This window comes from Anoplopoma fimbria, chromosome 7 (genome assembly GCF_027596085.1).
Source record: "Anoplopoma fimbria isolate UVic2021 breed Golden Eagle Sablefish chromosome 7, Afim_UVic_2022, whole genome shotgun sequence".
In the NCBI taxonomy this organism is placed as follows: Eukaryota; Metazoa; Chordata; class Actinopteri; order Perciformes; family Anoplopomatidae; genus Anoplopoma; species Anoplopoma fimbria.
The window spans coordinates 1,573,090-1,592,349 of NC_072455.1; the positions used below are offsets into that span (position 1 = coordinate 1,573,090).

The following is a 19,260-nucleotide window of genomic DNA, read 5'->3' on the forward strand; positions in this document are numbered from 1 at the left end:
ATAACTGTTTATTTACTTAACAATACTGAATAAGAATCATTACTATAAATCAAGAAGCATCTATTCTACAATCACAAGCTACAATGGTGCGGCGTCTTTTCTTTTTACATGTAGCACTCTCTCTCTGTTTCCCCACATGATGAACTCCCAACACATGCAGTCGTTCATAATCAGGTTAACGTAAAGACAGAGTGCCTCATCCTCATCGTTTATTGTTTATCACGTCAATGTACAATCTTTTATTTCCTAATCATTCGAATTTAGGTGTTTTTATGCAAATACTCACTATGTTCACCAGATATAACAAAGTAAAAGGACAACATTAAGAGTTTTTAAAGGTTTACATTCGGACAGCTGATTTCAGAGTGGTTGAAATTATTTTTGGGATGGTGGCTGAAAGAATAGTCTGAAGCCTTGCACACCAGCTGCTATCACAAAAACAAAAATCTATCTGTCAATATGGAGCATCAACGATCGGCAATTGGTATCGGTGGCAAAGAAGCGTGATCACGGATCTCTTAAAGATATGTTGGATGCCTTTATTATTTTGGTCTGATCTGATCGTTGATCTGTGATATGATCTGAACGGTGAGTTTTATGATTTATGATCTTATTCAACCTTTATGTATCCAGATCTTCAGTTCAAACTGACTTAAGATACTCAGACACTTTACATAATGAGCGAAAAGCACACACGCTAATCTAAGACAGTTCAGTATTTTTAATATTAATGTGCAAGATATGATGGGAATAACATTTAGTCCGATTTTCAGTTCAGCTAAATACATACAGTCATACAGTAGAATCAAACAACAACAAAAAGAAGCCATTTCCTAAATGTCACAGGAAACAATTCACACAGCCGAGTCCTTAAATAAACTGAGACCTTTCTCTTAGAAGTTCACAGATTTCTGTCCGGAGGACTTGACGTCCGGTTGGGAGGAATCAGAGGCAGATCCAACAGACAGGCAGACAAATCATTTCATTGAAAATAACTGATCTGATTTCCCTACATCGCTGTCCAACATGAGCATCAGTTTGTGTTGTTGAGCGAAGCTTCAGTTTCAAGCTTTTAGGAGCACTGGCATCTTGATTTGATAAACAAATGCGATTGGTGGATGATTGGACTAGAGCTGGTGTGATTGGCCCATCCGCTCCATCTGATTGGTCAGTTCCAAACGCTGACAGGTACCATTACACTTTATCCTCCATGTTGTAGATCCGACACATTACTGCCATAGCACCCGGAAGAACGGCAGGACCTGCTGTTAGGGGCCTACATGGCCGCCAACAGATGGTGTGGGGGATGGTGGGAGCAGCTGATTGGTCAGTTGATCAGTTTGGGGGAGGGGTGTCACCCTCCAGAGCGTCAGAGATCATCAGGCAGAGCTGAGAGAACGAGGGACGATCCTCGGGTCTCTGAAACAGAGAGAACACAGGATGTAGTCATTTAAAGTGTGAACATGACCTCATAGAAGTTCACCGGATGTTACAAGTGCTCCATCTTCGTTTGAAGTTGTAATGTGTCTCGTGTAGACTGAGGCTGTGTGATAAAAAGGATAGCGCTTGTAATTTGCTCAAGCAACTGAATTTTGCGTATTCGTTATGTGCTTTTTGCATCAATTCATCTTCTTATTGCTGCTGATAGTGTGTATCCCGTGGTAGAATAGCGTGCTCCCTCCGTGGCCCATAAACCTTGATAATGGAGGGTGCTATGAGTGAAACATGAAGTCATCTAACAAGTGTGTATTGTTCAGTTGCAGCATTAACATGTGATACAACAACAAGAAATGAGTGCAGACGGTGAGGATATCGTTGATAGAAAAGGTCAGCATTTTTTCGTAATTCATTTTAATGACCTCCTCATAAATGATGACGTCTGTTGTGAACTTTGTAAAATGTATAGACTGTGAGTTTTTAGCTGCTATGACTGATTTATAATATCTATTTTTTAATGACTGGAAGTCAAAAGACAACAGAGTGAATAGAACAAATAGCTCACATAGATTGCAAAAATCGCCAAAAAAATAAAAAGGTGGGTGAAAAATGTTCTAAATCCCAAGAAAGAATCAACCCTTTTAACACATGCATAATTATAAGCACTCTCACCGAAGCCACTGATTTTAATAACGTGATGGATATTTGTTTAAAAGCTGCCATAATCAATAGTTTTAGGTTATTTACGCGTCAAATTACTGTCATCCTGTTCAATCAATGTCCATCCCATATAAAGACAAAATACAGATCAAAACTGGACTCTGATCTGACAAATAAAAGTTATTATTATTTGGAATTAAAAACAGAGAAGAAGTTTGTCACGGGTCTCACCTCGTGCCAACTGAGCTGCATGATGTCATAGATGGCGGGCGTGGCCATTTTGGGCCTGTACAGGCGATGACCCTTGGTCACCATGGCAACCACCTCGTGGTTCTGATTCTGTTCGAACGGCATGCGACCCTCGGTGAAAACCTCCCACATCAACACACCTGGAGACAAACAAACGTTACTGTTAGAACACCAACGTGTTTGTAGCTGATAAATGTTAAAGAATATATAAAAAGAGGCTGATAGAGATGATTTATTGGTGTTAGAGTGAGCGTACCGAAGGACCAGATGTCTGACTTGCTGCTGTATTTGCAGAAGTTAAAGACTTCAGGAGGAGACCACTTCACTGGAAACTTGGCACCCGATGAGCTGGTGTACTGGTCGTCCAACACGTATCTACAAAACACACATTAAATGGGACCGGAATGGTCACAATGCAAAGTCTGCACTTCAATTTGGGTCAATCTGGATAAAAAGACGACGGTTAAACATGTAAATGTGTTGGGATGAAAGTCGTACCTGGTCATTCCAAAGTCAGACACCTTCACCACCAGAGAGTCGTTCACCAGACAGTTTCTGGAAGCCTGCAGAGATGAAGAGAGAAAGTCTTTGTATCTGTTTGTTGTTCGCCGTGTGATGGCAATGTCCGGACTGAAATATCTCATCAACTACTAGATGCAATAGCCGGGTTTCAACCACTAGAGGTTAGTGTCTATGCATATATACATACACACAATATGAAAAACAAATGGTTAGATTATAACCTGAATCCATCAAAAAACACTACTAAATACTTATATATGTTGTTTTTCAGCGGGAAAAAAATGTGATTTGGGATTAATTTACTCTTTAAAAGTCAAACTTACTGAGATTGCACTTTTCTATGTGTTCTATACTGCAATAAATTCTTTGACCATTGATGAAGGAGACACAATGACTAGAATATTGGGTTAAGTTGCAAACCATTCTGTCAAAACAGAAGAAAAAGTGCAAATTCATCATTGATATTTAGGTCAAGTTTTTAGGTTTTCTTTTAGGACGGACATTAAATGTCAAACGAGGACTCGTTCCAGCTGGAACCCAGACTGGAGTATCAGAGGAACCTGCAGTTACCAGATCTCTGTGGATGAAGCCGTTGGCCTCCAGGTGCTCCATGCCCTCGCTGACGTCCAGGCAGATACTCAGCAAGGACCCCAGACTGAAGCTGCCCCGCCGCTGCCTGAGGAAGTTCAGCAGGCAGCCGTGCTCCATGAACTCTGTGACGATGTAGATGGGCTTCTGCTGGCTGCAAACTCCGTACAGCTGCACCAGTTTAGGGTGGGACAGTCTCCTGTAGGAAACACTCATTATTGTGGACATGGATGCAATGGACAAGAAGAAGAATTCTTACTCTGAAATGTTCTTCAAGTTGTTTAAACACAATGTGTTTGTGTCTGGTTAGCAACAGCACGGACCAATCAGGGTCTGGCAGAGCTACTGGCAGCTAGGGGCGGGGCTTAAGTGTGTGTTAGACGACGCGTAGAGGCGACAGTTTCTTCATTGAAAGATAAGCAAAGAATGCCACTGAAAGCTTTTCTAGATGGAAAAGATGTTTTCTCTTCTCTCCCGACTTCATTAAGAGTTTGATTGACCGAAACCTGAAGCTTATTGTTTAACCCAAAGTCTATTTTCTGTCGTCTTTGCTTTTGTTTTATTTCACCTGTTCAAAAAATGGTGAACCTGTCGAAACTACATTTTTCGATCTCAAGTTTTGCCACAGATTCAACACTGGAAGACATCCACTGAGTATTTAATGGTAAGTATGTTACCACTTGTTTAATCTTTATACTTCTGAACCTCATGAACAACTATTTAAACTAGTTGTTACAAACTGAAGCAAAGACCAGACCGGCATCGCGGCATCAATGGTCGATTAGTGAGGCCACAACCATCACCTGTCAAGGCACTATTCGCGCTGAAGGTGGGGTCAACCACTCACACGTCTACACCTTCACCGAGACCAAGACAAGACCAAGACTTTGACCTTACATCATGACTTTAGCCTCCTCGATGAAGTCCTCCTCGTACATGGCTCCCTCTCGGATGGCCTTGATGGCGACTCTGTGCTGAGCCCTCCACTTGCCGAGCCTCACCACACCGAACTGACCGCTGCCCAGCTCCTTCATGAAGGTCAGCTCAGTGGGGTTGATCTCCCACTTCTCTGCAGGGAGGGAATGAGAGAGAAAGAGAAACGAGGAAGTAAAGATAAAGAGGTGAGTTAATGGATGAATAAATGTTTAAAAACTGAGCCAGTGGTCTGTTAGGACTCACCGTAGCTGAAGCCGGCGGTGGACGGAGCTGACTTGTCCTGTTTCCCTACTGGATACCTCAACCTGACAACAAGACCTGAAATATGAACAAATTATATTGAGAATTCATGTATGAAAGCAAATTTCAAAGCCAGGATGGCGGGCGCCAGTGTGAAGAATAAATATTTGTTGGTGATTTTAAAAAGTACATTTTGCTTATTTATTGTAGCCGCTTGTTTATTAACATAATTAAGTATATGGCCGAGGCAAAACAAAACCAATTGGATTTTGTCATTCACCATCTTGTTTTCGGGCCAGCGATATCTAGGCTTTTGGCCATCGCCATCTTGATTTGCAGCCGGAGCCATCTTCTTGGTTTTTGTCGGTCGCCATTTTGGTTTTTGGCCATTGCCATCTTGTTTTTGACCATCATAATTTGGTTTTTGGCCATCGGCATCCTTATTTTCGGACGTAGCCATCTTGATTTTTGGTCATCGCCACATTTGTTTTTGGCCCTCTTTTGGCCGTCGCCATCTTGGTTTTGGGCCTAAAGCATCCCCTGCTTTATGGTCTGTTTGACTCTAAATGGAGCATCATTTACTAAATGAACATCATGCTGTATTGAAGAAGACTTGAAACTAGAGATTGAGACCATAAACTCATGTTTACAATGTTTACTGAGGGAATAAATCAAGAGAGAAGTAGAGTCATTTTCTCATAGACTTCTATACAACCAGAGGAGTCGCCCCCTGATGGACAGGAGAGAGAATGCAGCTTTAAGACACTTCAGTTTCTTCAGTCAACTTTTCAGAACTGGAGGTCGCTGCTTGGTACAGCCTCACAGATCTGCTAGCATGGTGATAGACGGGTGACGAGCTGTTTACCTGCTGCGTTGTGTTTGTGGTACTCGATGAGGTCGGGGATGGAGCTGAACAGGTGTTTTTCAGCCAGGTAAAACTGCTGAGGTGAGCCTTGAGTCTCCTTGATGTGGTAATGTTTTATAGCTGCACCTCCCTCCCTGCAAACACACAACAATAATATAACATCAATGAGACTCACATCCAGGAGCTCAGGATGCACCCATTTCATTTTAATTATCTCCACAATAGTGTACAGATTCATAAAATATCACAGTTGAATTATGTCGAACAAATGCTAATTTCAGGAGAGCATCGTAAAATACCCCTCTGCATGTTTTAGCTTATTTATTTCAAACTTAAATATACTTTACTCACCCTGCAGCAGACTTGGCGTAGAGGGACACGGTGTAGGTTCCCGGAGTGCTGGAGTCTCTGACGATGAATGCTCCTTCTTTGTCCTGCAGGGGGCGACAGAGAGACAAACACAGACTGACAAAATGTACCTTTAGTTTGTCACGTGACAAAACAGACGTGGATTTATTTTTTCCAGATCACAGAGTAGTTTCTTGGATATTAAGAAATCACATTTAATATTTTGTGATTTCAACATAAATATGCATGTCCTTCTCAGCTTGTTGTGAGTATTTCAATCTTTATTGGAGTGTTAAATGCAAAAGAGTGGGGAGATGGACGCAACAAATGTCCTCAACTCAAACATTTAATCTCTAGGCCTTCAGAGAACTGAAAGCTTTTCTGTAAATTTGGATGGTTTTGCATCATAAAAAGACGTAAAAACTAATAAAACATGTGTTTCCAGTGACAAGTAGAGAGAAAGGGAAAAACAACAAAAAACGTAAAGACAAAGTGTAAAAAAAGTAATTATACATGGAGGGAGGAAACAAAGAGAGTACGCTCACCTCTTTCCTCAGCAGCTCCTCTGCCTTGTTCCTGTTGACTTGTTTACTGAACCAACTACAACAAACAACAAACAAACATCCCAATAACGATCACATCTTCATGAAGATTGTTTTATTGTCACTAGACTTTTTACCAGTCTGGTATGAGCTTTACAAGATAAAGATCTCGCTGTGAAAAGTGATAAACCGGCTGGATCCAAAGTGAAAACAGTTTTGTGAACAAAATACATGAAAAATAACATAATGCAAGTGTTTGTAACTTATTGGTAGTTTGACATGACATGTTATATTAACGAATGATTAACAAACTCACACAAACTGCACCAGGTTTCCAGACCTCTTCTCCGTTACATAGTTACTTGGGATGTAGCCTTCCTCGCTGTGAAACACAAACACAAGGAAATATAACCGTCCCGCCAATGTTGTTTAAATATTTCAGACAAAGTTGATATATAACTTTTCTGCTTTAAAAAAATCAAAAAACAACTAAAAATTATGAGTTTTGTACGCCGTATACGTCTCTGGTGTCGACCTGTCAATCAGTGTGTAGCCCCGCCCTAAAGCATCCCCTGCTTTATGGTCTGTTTGACTCTAAATGGAGCATCATTTACTAAATGAACATCATGCTGTATTGAAGAAGACTTGAAACTAGAGATTGAGACCATAAACTCATGTTTACAATGTTTACTGAGGGAATAAATCAAGAGAGAAGTAGAGTCATTTTCTCATAGACTTCTATACAACCAGAGGAGTCGCCCCCTGGTGGACAGGAGAGAGAATGCTTCACTCCACCTGGTAAAAACCTCCTGAAGGCTTTAACACTGAAGGAACTCTAACGACTCCCATGATCTTAACGTTTTGATATTAGACCGTTAGTGGCAGTAAATGACATGTTGCCCGTTTAAATGTGACAGAATATTCAGAACTCACCCGAACTTGTTTCTGGCCTTGTACCAGTTGACGTCACACTTGTCCAGGATGACGTACTCGCCTCCTTTGACCAAACTCAGGTCGTGCGGCTCGGCGCCGGGGAAGTCGTACAGCGCCACCACCACCTCCTCCTCCTCCTCCTCTTCCTCGCATTCATTGTCGTCATAGTCACCATCCTCGTCATGGTTACCCTCCGAAGGGACAGGAGGAGGGGGCCGCCGCTGCCGGGGGAGGAAAAACGACAACATGTTCGTGGGTTGTGATCGATATGGTTTTTTTTTTTCTCTTTCTCTTTCTCTTTATTTCTTATTTTTTTAAACAAAACATAAATAAATTAAATTAACAGTCACATATGTGAAAATTAAAAAAATAGATTTTCTTGGAATTTTGGCCCTGCATAGATAAATACATCCATGACTAAGAAAAAAATTATCACAATAATAATGATAAAAATGGATAATAATAATAATAATAATATTTTTTATATTTATAATAATTATAATAATTATAAATATAAAAATTATAATTACTATAATTAAAAAAAAAAAAAAAAATTAAAAATTATGAAAATTATAAAAAATTATAAAAATTATAAAAATTATAAAAATAACAATTATAATTAGAATAATACAAATTATAATAATTATAATATAAATTATAAAAATATTAAAAAAATACAAAAAATTAATAAATAGATAAATATCGATATGTTAATAGTGTGTGGGTGTGTGTGAGTGGTTAGCAGTTACCTTCTGGTTTTTTCGCCTCTCACCAGGAATCGGTGGTAAAGGTTTTCTGGAAACTAGAAAAAGAGGAACAGAAACGGTAAACCAAGCAGAACAGTTTCAACAGTTTCTTTTTTTAAACCACCTTCTCTGCCGTTTGATCACTGCGACTTCTGACCTCTTACTGCAAAAAAATGCATATTAAAAGACCGACACGTGTATTTTTAGTGCATTTTATTTTTAGTGCATTTTATTTTTAGTACATTTACTAAGACACTTTATATAACTTTACAAGTACTGCACTGTACTTCATGCCCTACAGGTTTGATGTACTTTACTGTGAAACCCATTTATCTGATTGCTGATAATACTACTGTACTATAAATAGTTTACATGCAAAGCATTAGATGAGTTTATTTAGATGCTATAGCTTTAACTTTTAGAAAGTATATATAAACTAGCAAAAACAGGACACCTAAAATACTCTTTAGACATTAATTTAGAGGCACGGAATGCAATTTCACTGCAGAACAAGTACTCAAAGTACTTTAAAATAAGTATTAAAGTACCTAAAGTGTCCTAAATCCATAGTGTCTATGTGGAGCTGGAGAACCATAACTATGAGCTAAATAAGGCTAAAAAGAGTTGATATAGAAATAAATATAAAAAATGTGCATTTGGTGGTATTTTTACAGTATAATGCCGTATTATTACACAGTTTTTTTATGAAGTAAATCATTCTGAATACTAGTAGTGATGCCTTTTGTTAGAATAACTTTGAACTGAACAACAGCTTACTGTCTCCAAACAGGTTGTACTCCTCGCAGCCCGGAGCCTGTTTCTCCTCCTGGCGGCAGCAGAGCCACGCCCCTTCCTGCCAGAACTGAGGGTGAAACTTGGCCGACACCACAGCGTTGTCTTTGATCTCTACAGAAAGAAGGTTTCTGTGATTAACGTCATGGGTTTTATGGAAAAATCTTTTCAATGAGTTCTTTCACATTTGAAAGAAGCTTCACTTGTGTGGCTCATGTGAACAAAAAGCTGTATTACTTACTTAAATGCTTAAATGTAAAGAGTGTTCAATTTCCCCCAAAGTCTTTTAAGACAAGGAGATGAAAAATGCCTTTTCAACCCTTTTAGATTACCGCGTTCATATTGTGCACTTATTTAATAATTTATGCAAAAATATTTTAAAAAACAATCATATTATTTATTTATTTTATATCAAAATCCAGTCATCTTTTCTAACTTTAAAACTAAATATGAGCTGGTACCAACCAGTAAAATGTGTGGAGCAAGTAGCAACCTCCAAATCTGAACAGTGAAGTCAAAGCTTCATGTCTTAAAGCTGCATTCTCTCTCCTGTCCATCAGGGGGCGACTCCTCTGGTTGTATAGAAGTCTATGAGAAAATGACTCTACTTCTCTCTTGATTTATTCCCTCAGTAAACATTGTAAACATGAGTTTATGGTCTCAATCTCTAGTTTCAAGTCTTCTTCAATACAGCATGATGTTCATTTAGTAAATGATGCTCCATTTAGAGTCAAACAGACCATAAAGCAGGGGATGCTTTAGGGCGGGGCTACACACTGATTGACAGGTCGACACCAGAGACGTATACGGCATCTCTAGGTCACTCCTCCTCAGTCCTAATTTGGTCACTTCCTGTTCATTGGCGGCAAAAAAAACGAGATGGCGACGGCCAAAATGGCAAAATAAAGGCTTCAAAACATCCACAAACCAACGTGTTACGTCATGATACAAGTTAAGTTAATGAGTGGGATTGTTGAAGACAATTTCAGACACAGAACATTATCTAACCAATGGTGTCCAGACTTGATTTAATAAATGATCTAGAAGGCTCCATTCTTGCTGTTGTAAGTAACATTAAAACTAAATGTCCTAAAGCTGATTGGAATTTAAAGGAGCAACCTGACCTGGTTTTCACTTGTCTGACCACCACGTCTCCAGTAAAAGTCGTGCACACAAACATTCGGTGGTGGAAACAGTGGTGGGCTGCTGGAAACTTTGTCCCTCGTGTGAAAACCAGTTTCAGACGTGTGGTTTAAAAGTGTGAAAACAGCTCTGCAGCAGCTCAAATTTCAAACTGTGAGAAGTCCTCTACGTTCACACCTGTATACGCTCCTCTGCTGTTCTGCCTCAGTACAATAGAGTAGAATGAAATAGAGACTGACCCTCTTTGAGGCTCTGGACCCAGAGGCTTCGGCTGTCGTGGCTCGGAGCGAACACGTAGAGGGTGTTGGTGTCGTACACTACCTGGACACAAACAAAAATGGTTGAAAAATACTATAAAAATGCAAGAAAATTGGTGACATATAACAGTTTAAGACTACATTTCCCATAATTTTCTACCTGCCTACAGGAGGGGTTGATTTATTATAATTTTTTCTCAATGTCTGTCTTTATTGAGCTTGAAGGTTCATTCTTTAATCAGACCTAAAATCCCACAATGTCCACTCCAGAGCTTTCAGCCAAATTGAGATGAAGGCCATGAGCTGTGGCTGAAAGCTCCTGGTGACCAAGAATGTCTCTTTAAGAAAGGGGCAAAAAAGATTTACACCTTCTGAGGTTACATTATTATCAGGAATGTATTTCTGTAAATTTGCTTAGAAAACCTTATAAAAAGACGCGTCAGAAAAGTCAGAAAGTTTTCTTCAGTATCAAAGTAATCCACTGATAGTTATCTGAACACACATGAGTACACTGCAAAAAAGAGCTGCTGAGGGCTAATTCAACATGGTTTAAATGGTGTCAATTCACAAAAGCATCATGGGAACTGTAGTTTAAAAATGAAGAGCATGATTATCCTTTAAATGGACAGTGTGTACTAACTATGGTGGCCTTCAGGTAACGTAAAAATGTGAAAGGCTCTTTCTAGATTGATTGATTGTTTGGTTTGTCCCTTCTGGGCTACTGTAGAAAAATGTAATAGAAGTCTAACACATAGTAATAATGATATTAAAAGTGGAACGGAGGAGGTTGTTTTCACTTCATTCAGAGGTGAAACTTGAGCTGAGCACACCTGAAAAGTAGGTCAAATTTGAAGCAGGAAGTAGTTGCGTAATAATACTGTTAATCTTTGCTTTATATTCTAAATAAGTTTGTCTTAACTTGAAGTTGTTCACTGATTATTACTGAGAGAAAAACTACAAAAAAAGAATTATCCTTTAAAGTAACACACAGAGCAGGTTAGATATAACTTATCTGTGTGTGTTTGTACCTGAAACGGGTATTTATTCTGGCAGGGGATGATTCCTCCTCCGTTCTTGACGATCTCGGCACATCTGATGCGGCTCAGCTCGATCGAGCCTCTCCTGAACTTCTTCTGTTGACGGAAAAACAGCATTTTGTTACTATTTCTGTATATATAAGATGTAAACTACACACTGATACATTTCACTTTCTCTTGTGTTGTTGTATCACGTTTAATTCTGTTCTGTTCTGTTCTGCAGGTGAAGCAGTAATTGACTTCACTTTGTTTAAAGTTTTTGGTAAAAATAACTGAAACTAAAACCAAAAGAAAATGAAGTCAATGCTTCATGTGTTAGCATTGACTATCTATATATCGCGAAAAATTTGAAGGGATATGGCGTTCCACCAATGTGGATGAAGCGCGGTTAGTCTGGCGAGACAGTCTTAAAATATATAAGAAGGCCCTCCGTAATGCTAGAGCAGCCTATTATTCAGCATTAATAGATTTAAATAAGAACAACCCTAGGGTTCTCTTCAGCACTGTAGCCAGGCTGACAGAGAGTCACAGCTCTGTTGAGCCGTGTATTCCTATAAACCTCAGTAGTAGTGACTTCATGAACTTCTTTAATGATAAGATTCTAACTATTAGAGAAAAATGTATAATCTACTGCCCTCAACCAGTACCGATCGATCCACAGCTGTAGAACCTGAAATATATTTAGATGGCTTTTCTCCCATCGAGCTTCAACAATTGACTTTAACTATTTCTAAGTCTAAACCTTCCACCTGTCTCTTAGACCCGATTCCGACTAGGCTGCTTAGGAAGTTTTACCTTTAATTAGCAACTCCTTATTAGAAATTATCAATCTGTCTTTACTGACGGGCCATGTACCACAGGCCTTCAAACTAGCTGTAATTAAACCTCTTCTTAAGAAACCTACTCTTGATCCAGAGGGGTTGGCTAACTATAGACCTATATCTAACCTTCTGTTCCTCTCTGAGATCCTTGAGAAAGCAGTAGCAAATCAGCTGTGTGGTTTTATGCATAACAATAGTTTATTTGAGGATTTTCAGTCAGGATTTAGAGTGAATCATAGCACAGAGACGGCACTGGTGAAAATGACCAATGACCTTCTAATAGCTTCAGACAAAGGACTTGTCTCTGTACTTGTATTGCTAGACCTTAGTGCTGCATTTGATACCATTGATCACCAAATCCTGTTACAGAGATTGGAGCATCTAATAGGCATTAAAGGAACCGCACTTAGCTGGTTTAAGTCGTATTTATCAGACCGATCTCAGTTTGTATATGTAAACAATGAAAGCCCGCCTTGGTCCAGCCCCTAGATATGCTGCTATATGCCTAGACAGCCGGGGGACTACCTAGGATACGCTGAGCTCCTCTCTCCTCTTCTCTCCCTCCATCTTTATGTATTAATCTCCTATTTATGCACATTACTGATTTTGCTTCTTCCCCGGAGTTCTTGTGCTTTCTCGCCTCGCAGGTTCCCAGGAATCGGGGTTATATTTGGACTGTCATCGTGCCACCTACTGAGGCCCTGCTGACACCCACTACTACTACCACTATCATTATTAGTCACATTACTATTATTATTGCCTGTACTATTACGCTTATTGACTTGCTTGTACCCTGGAGTCTTTGTGCTTTCTCGCTTCGCAGGCTTCTATAAATCGTGGCTGTACCTGGACCGTGGTCGTGCATCCTGCTACGGCCCTGCTGACACCGACTGCTACCACCATTATTATTACTAGTCACATTACTATTACTATTACCTGTACCATTAAGCATTTTAGCTTTACTTCCACCCTGAAGCCCTTTTGCTTTCTCGCTCTGCAGGTTTCCATGAATCGTTGTGGTACCTGGACCGTAGTCGTGCCTCCTGCTGTGAGCCGACTGACACCCACTGCTACTTCCATTATTATTATTAATCACATTACTATCCCTATTTTCATAACTATAATTCTACTGTAATAATTGCTGCTGTTATTATAAGTAGTCTTATTATATGAATCATTTATGTCATATACATTGAATGTGTTGTAACTGTTATGCTGTTCATTCTGTACACATGACATCTATTGCATTCTGTCCATCCTGGGAGAAGGATCCCTCCTCTGTCGTTCTCCCAGAGGTTTCTTCCTTTTTTCTCCCTGTTAAAGGGGTTTTTAGGGGAGTTTTTCCTGTGCCGATGTGAGGGAAGGACAGAGGATGTGAGGGTCTAGGACAGAGGATGTGAGGGTCTAAGGACAGAGGATGTGAGGGTGTAAGGACAGAGGATGTCAGAGGATGTCGCATGTGTACAGATTGTAAAGCCCTCTGAGGCAAATTTGTAATTTGTGATTCTGGGCTATACAAAATAAACTGAATTGAATTGTTAAAGCTGCATTCTCTCTAATGTCCATCAGGGGGCGACTCCTCTGGTTGTATAGAAGTCTATGGTCTTGATTTATTCCCTCAGTAAACATTGTAAACATGAGTTTATGGTCTCAATCTTTGACAAATTTAACTGAAAGGAAAAAGTTAGTTGCGTATCGGGAAATACGAATTTATACCGTAAATATGAAGCCACAGCCAGTTAGCTTAGCTTAGTTTATAGAATAAAAACAAGGACAAACAGCTAGCATGGCTCTGTCCACAATAACAACATCCACCTTCACTTATTAACACGTTATATTTTGTTTGTATATTCAGAAAAAAAACTTTTAATAAAGAAGAGTAGTTCTTGGCTGGGAGCAGTGACTTCCAGACAGAAACAGGCTAGCAGTTTCCAGTCTTAATGCTAAGCTAAGCTAATTGGCCAGTGGTTGTAGCTGCATATTTAACTGGCAGATATGAAGGTCGCATTGATCTTATAGAGATAATACATGAGACATGTGAAGCAAGTATAAATCACACCTGTATGTGTGTAAGTCGCTTTGGATAAAAGCGTCTGCTAAATGACTGTAATGTAATGTAATGTAATGTATGTGAATTTATCTTTAATAATAAAATATAATATAATCGACCTCTCTCCTTCCGTCGTAGTAGGTCAGCTGGCTCTGGGTGAGGACAAACAGCCTCTCCTTGTAGTTCAGCGGCGACGTCCTCTTCTTCTGCTGCGAGCGCTTGATGAGCATCTCCTCCAATAGCAGCTGTGCACTCATCCTGGCCCCGCCCACGCCCTCAGCCCATTGGTGGATGTTGTCAGAAGGAGGCGGGCCGGAGCTGAGCTGAGGAGAGAAACAAAGATGTTATTTTACACACATTTTGACATGTAGTACAGTAAAAAGTACAATATTTACCTCAGAGATGTACAGTACCAGTCAAACGTTTGGACACACCTTTTCATTCAATGGTTTTTCTTTATTTTTTATTTTTTTCTACATTGTAGATTAATATTGAAGACATCCAAACTATGAAGGAACACATATGGAATTATGTGGTAAACAAACAAATGCTCAACAAACCAGAATATGTTTTATATTTTAGATTCTTCAAAGTAGTTGAATGAGAAGGTGTGTCCAAACTTTTGACTGCAATATTTACCTCTGACATGTAGTACAGTATAAAGTACAATATTTACCTCTGAGATGAAGCGGCTGTGGCGTAGTGGAGAGCAAGGTAGTTCTCCAATCAGAGGGTCGGTGGTTCGATACCCGGCTTCGGCAGTCGATGTGTCCTTGGGCAAGACACTTAACCCCAAGTTGCTCCTGAAGGCCATCGGTGTGGACTGGATGATGAATGTTAGTTAGAGTCTGATGGTGGCACCTTGATGGTAGCCTGTCATCAGTGTGTGAATGGGTGAATGATATGTAACATACTACTGACTGTAAGTCGCTTTGGAGAAAAGCGTCTGCTAAATGACTGTAATGTAATGTAATGTAAGTAGAGTTTAACTCGTGTTTTTCATTAAACAAAACTAAAACACAGCCCAATGCACCGTGTTAAATAAAGAAGATTGCAAAAATAAAAATAGCCCAAAGCTTCCTGAGCTGGAAACGGAAATATCTGATCAAAGAACAAGTAAACAAGAATATAAATATCTCAACAGATGTTTATGGATAACTTAACACGAGGAAACAAAGATTAAATCTGAGTTATGGATGTTTTTATGATGCAGTTAAAGATACAGTGTTTGCATGTTTGTAAATACTATGAACTCACCATCTATATACTTTGTAAATTTTTAGGTATTTCACATATTTCCATTTTGTGCTACTTTATACTTTTTACTCACTACATTTATACAGCTTTTAGTTACATTGCATAACATTAATGCACTCATAATCATATACATTAATAAAATATATATGCAAAACATGAGCATCTGCGTAATGAACACTTTCACTTATAATACTTAAATATATCTTGATGCTAATTACTTCACTGATATTTAGAATACAGTATATAATAACTCTAAGCATTGATACTTTTACCAAAGTGAAATATCTGAGTACTTCACTGGTTGTTTAACGTGTTCTTTGGGTTTTCCGACAGCACTTGAATGCAGCAGAAGGAAGCGAAACGCACGCTGGAGCTGCGTGGACTGTGGACACCTGCTCACAGGTGCTTTAGGCTCATTCAAGGTGATTTAAATGATTAAAATGATTAAAATGATATGTATGGAACCAAACATAAGCATCAGGATTCATATAATACTTTATGACGGCCTCATATTGTGCTTTAAGACACTTTAATGTACTTTATGGTGTTTATTTCTCACTATAAGACACATGAGTGTATTAATATTACTTTCATACTCATACTTTGTATTTCAGGTCATGTTTTCATGCTTGAAGTCGTTTATTATAACAGAGCTGAAGGACTTGAGCTGCTCTGTTCATTCCACGCGCAGGTTGAGCAGCAGAAGTTAAGTTATTATATTACTATAATATAATAACTTTAATAGAGTTTAATGAAGTGACGTCAACAGACGCAGGTGTGTTTTTCTTACCTTGTCTCGTCATGTCACAGGTTAGGTCGTCGGTGTGCGTTTGTTTCCCATGTCGGTGTGAAGCAGAGGATTCAGGAAATGAAGAGAGAGAGAGAGTGAGAGAGTGAGAGAGAGAGAGACAGAGAGAGACATAGAGAGAGAGAGAGAGAGAGAGACATAGAGAGAGAGACATAGAGAGAGAGAGAGAGAGAGAGAGACATAGAGAGAGAGACAGAGAGAGAGAGAGAGACAAGAGAGACAGACACAGAGAGAGACATAGAGAGAGAGAGAGACATAGAGAGACACAGAGAGAGAGAGAACAGAGAGACATAAGACAGAGAGAGAGAGAGAGAGAGAGAGAGAGAGAGAGAGAGAGAACAGAGAGAGAGAGAGACACAGAAAGAGACATAGAGACACATAGACATAGAGAGAGAGAGAGAGAGGGGCGGACACTCAGCCGACCTTCACACACACACACACAAAAACACACACATAAACACACACAAACACGCATAAACACACACACAGACACAGAGACAACACACACACATAAACACGAGACACACACACACGCATAAACACACACACACAAACACACACGCATAAACACACACACACATAAACACACACACACAAACACACACACACAAACACACACACATAAACACACACACATAAACACACACACATAAACACACACACACACACGCATAAACACACACACACATAAACACACACACACACACGCATAAACACACACACGCATAAACACACACACACATAAACACACACACACACACACACACATAAACACACACATAAACACACACACACACATAAACACGCACAAACACACAAACATGCACAAACACACACACACACACATAAACACGCACAAACACACAAACATGCACAAACACACACAAACACATAAACACGCACAAACACACACACACGCACAAAGACGCACGCACACTGCGGTAGAGGCGTGTGTGTGTGTGTGTGTGCGTGCGTCAGAGAGGAAGAGGTCAATGAGGTCATCAGTCAGAAAGCAGAAATGTAAAATATTCCAGCGTTTGAAGAGTGAAGACAGTTTATTTATTTTTAATAAAGACTTTATGGAACATTTGGACAAAAACATGTTTTTGGGAGATGGAGACGTTTAAACATTTAAAGTGTCCAGAACTGAGAAGAGTCCAAAAGAAAGATTGTGTTTTTGGAAATTGAGGACATTCTTTTCAAAGTGAGGTCAAATTTGCAAAAGACGACATTTTTGCAAAGTGATTTTTGGGACATTATTTTAGTCATTGAGGAAGTTTTTTGTTTGTTTTAAACAGTGAGGACATGTTCGGTGGGTCACTTGGAAGCTGAGGATGTTTTTGACAAAGAAGAGACTTTTTTTAATTGAAACTTCCGAGGACAATTTAAGAAAGTGAGGAAAAATGTTTGACATGTTTGGGACACTTGGAAAATGAGGAAGTTTTTTAAAATGTAGGATGTTTTTTGCAAAGTGAAGACAGCTTTAACATTTTTGAAAGTGAGGACTAATTACAAAATTGCTGCTATTTTTAGAAACACCTAACTCCTCATTTTTAGGAAAACGCCTAATTTTCCCAAAATGTTTTTCTATAAATATCAACAGGTTTTGAAATGAGGACATTTGTAGAAAGTGAGGACATCTTCAGAATGCTGAGCATGTTTTTTGGGGGAAACAGTTAGAAATAAACTGAAGGTGACATTTTAAGAAAGTGACAAATAGTTAAAGAAATGTTTTTTGACACTTTGAAATCAAAGGATGGATGTTTTTGTAAAGTGAGGTAACATTTGTCGGACCTTTCTTTTGTAACTTTGGACAGTTTGACAGTGAAAACATTTTGGACATTCATGAAACTTGGAAAGTGAAGAGTGAGGACATTGTTTCCAAATGACGTCTTTGGGGGAAGTGAAGAAAGTTTCATTGAAAAGCAGGAACCTAAAGTTTGCAGTTAGAAAGGGCAAGATCTTGTCTAGACGTCGGTACTCACAATGTCAGAAGTACAAGTGTGTGTGTGTGTGTGTGTGTGTGTGTGTGTGTGTGTGTGTGTGTGTGTGTGTGTGTGTGTGTGTGTGTGTGTGCTGTACTTCTATGCTAAACTGTGGATTAGAGGAGCTGGCAGGAGCTGGATCATCTGTATGTTGAGAGCTGGAAAAACCCTGAACTCTGTGTGTGTGTGTGTGTGTGTGTGTGTGTGTGTGTGTGTGTGTGTGTGTGTGTGTGTGTGTGTGTGTGTGTGTGTGTGTGAAACTGAAAGCTTTTATGTAAATCAGTTAAGTTTAATCATAAACAGCTGAGCTCTGTGAAACAGCTGAACACGGCTCAGGATTGAAGCTAAATATGCTTCATATATGAAAAAATTGCTTTCCTTTTTAAAAAATGGTAAATCAACAAAACTTCAGTTCTTTTACTTTGAAAATCAGATTGCAGAGACATGAAACTTCCTGTATGTACACAGTTCATCAGAGTCCACTTTTATGGCACCATCAGTATTATTATTATTATTATTATTATTATTATCATGAGAAGCAGCAGTATTTGTCTTTATAGTGGTGAAGTCACATTTGTGATAGAAGTGGGGATTGTTTTGATTTGTTGCCTCTTGATGCGTTCATGGACAATCAGACTTCTGAGGTTTCTTAATCGGCTACTAAACAGCAGCGTATATAAAGATAACACTGAGATGTTTCATTTCTCAGTGTTCCTCTCTGTGTTTTGTTTTCATCTGATTGAAATAGTTGGCAACATAAATCATTTAATCTAAATAATCTAAAAGCTTCTCAATGAATCCGATGTGCTGTGACTTTAATAACATTACTACCAGGTAATGTTTGCATCATGACTTTTACTGTGTGTGTGTGTGTGTGTGTGTGTGTGTGTGTGTGTGTGTGTGTGTGTGTGTGTGTGTGTGTGTGTGTGTGTGTGTGTGTGTGTGTGTGTTGGTGGAGTTACTCAGAGTGAAGGATGCTTTGTGGTTTCATTCACGTCATTCTTTCACTTCCTGTCTTTCTCTTTATCTCTTTATCTCTCTCTC

At 39.2% G+C, this 19,260-nt stretch overlaps 1 protein-coding gene across 2 annotated transcripts; it reads right to left on the minus strand.

The window, feature by feature from the left end:
- Positions 1-99: 99 nt before the first annotated feature.
- On the minus strand, positions 100-16,279 carry tec (tec protein tyrosine kinase). 2 transcript variants are annotated; one of them, XM_054601412.1, is made up of 18 exons: positions 16,214-16,279; positions 14,286-14,489; positions 11,287-11,391; positions 10,241-10,322; positions 8,844-8,972; positions 8,070-8,122; positions 7,321-7,541; positions 6,704-6,769; positions 6,391-6,445; positions 5,849-5,931; positions 5,498-5,631; positions 4,636-4,710; positions 4,354-4,525; positions 3,439-3,655; positions 2,845-2,909; positions 2,603-2,721; positions 2,329-2,486; positions 100-1,419 (listed from the first exon to the last, which is right to left on the minus strand). In XM_054601412.1, exons 2-18 carry the CDS (start codon positions 14,421-14,423, stop codon positions 1,336-1,338), a joined length of 1,956 nt encoding a protein of 651 aa, XP_054457387.1. In that variant the 5' UTR covers positions 14,424-14,489; positions 16,214-16,279; the 3' UTR covers positions 100-1,335. The 2 variants fall into 2 exon arrangements, with proteins under 2 accessions (XP_054457387.1, XP_054457385.1); XM_054601410.1 differs by lacking the exon at positions 16,214-16,279 and adding an exon at positions 14,843-14,995.
- Between the last annotated feature and the right edge of the window lie 2,981 nt (positions 16,280-19,260).

What these genes read in the sequence shown, in the direction of transcription:
- tec (XM_054601410.1), bottom strand. Translation starts at nt 14,980, where the DNA reads ATGGCCTTCAGGAGCAACTTGGGGTTAAGTGTCTTGCCCAAGGACACA. An exon ending in GGTCCAGAGCCTCAAAGAGG is followed by an intron (nt 8,973 to 10,240) that starts GTCAGTCTCTAT and finishes TTCTTTCTGTAG; the next exon opens with AGATCAAAGACAACGCTGTG. An exon ending in GCTTCATCCACAGAGATCTG is followed by an intron (nt 2,910 to 3,438) that starts GTAACTGCAGGT and finishes TCATCTCTGCAG; the next exon opens with GCTTCCAGAAACTGTCTGGT.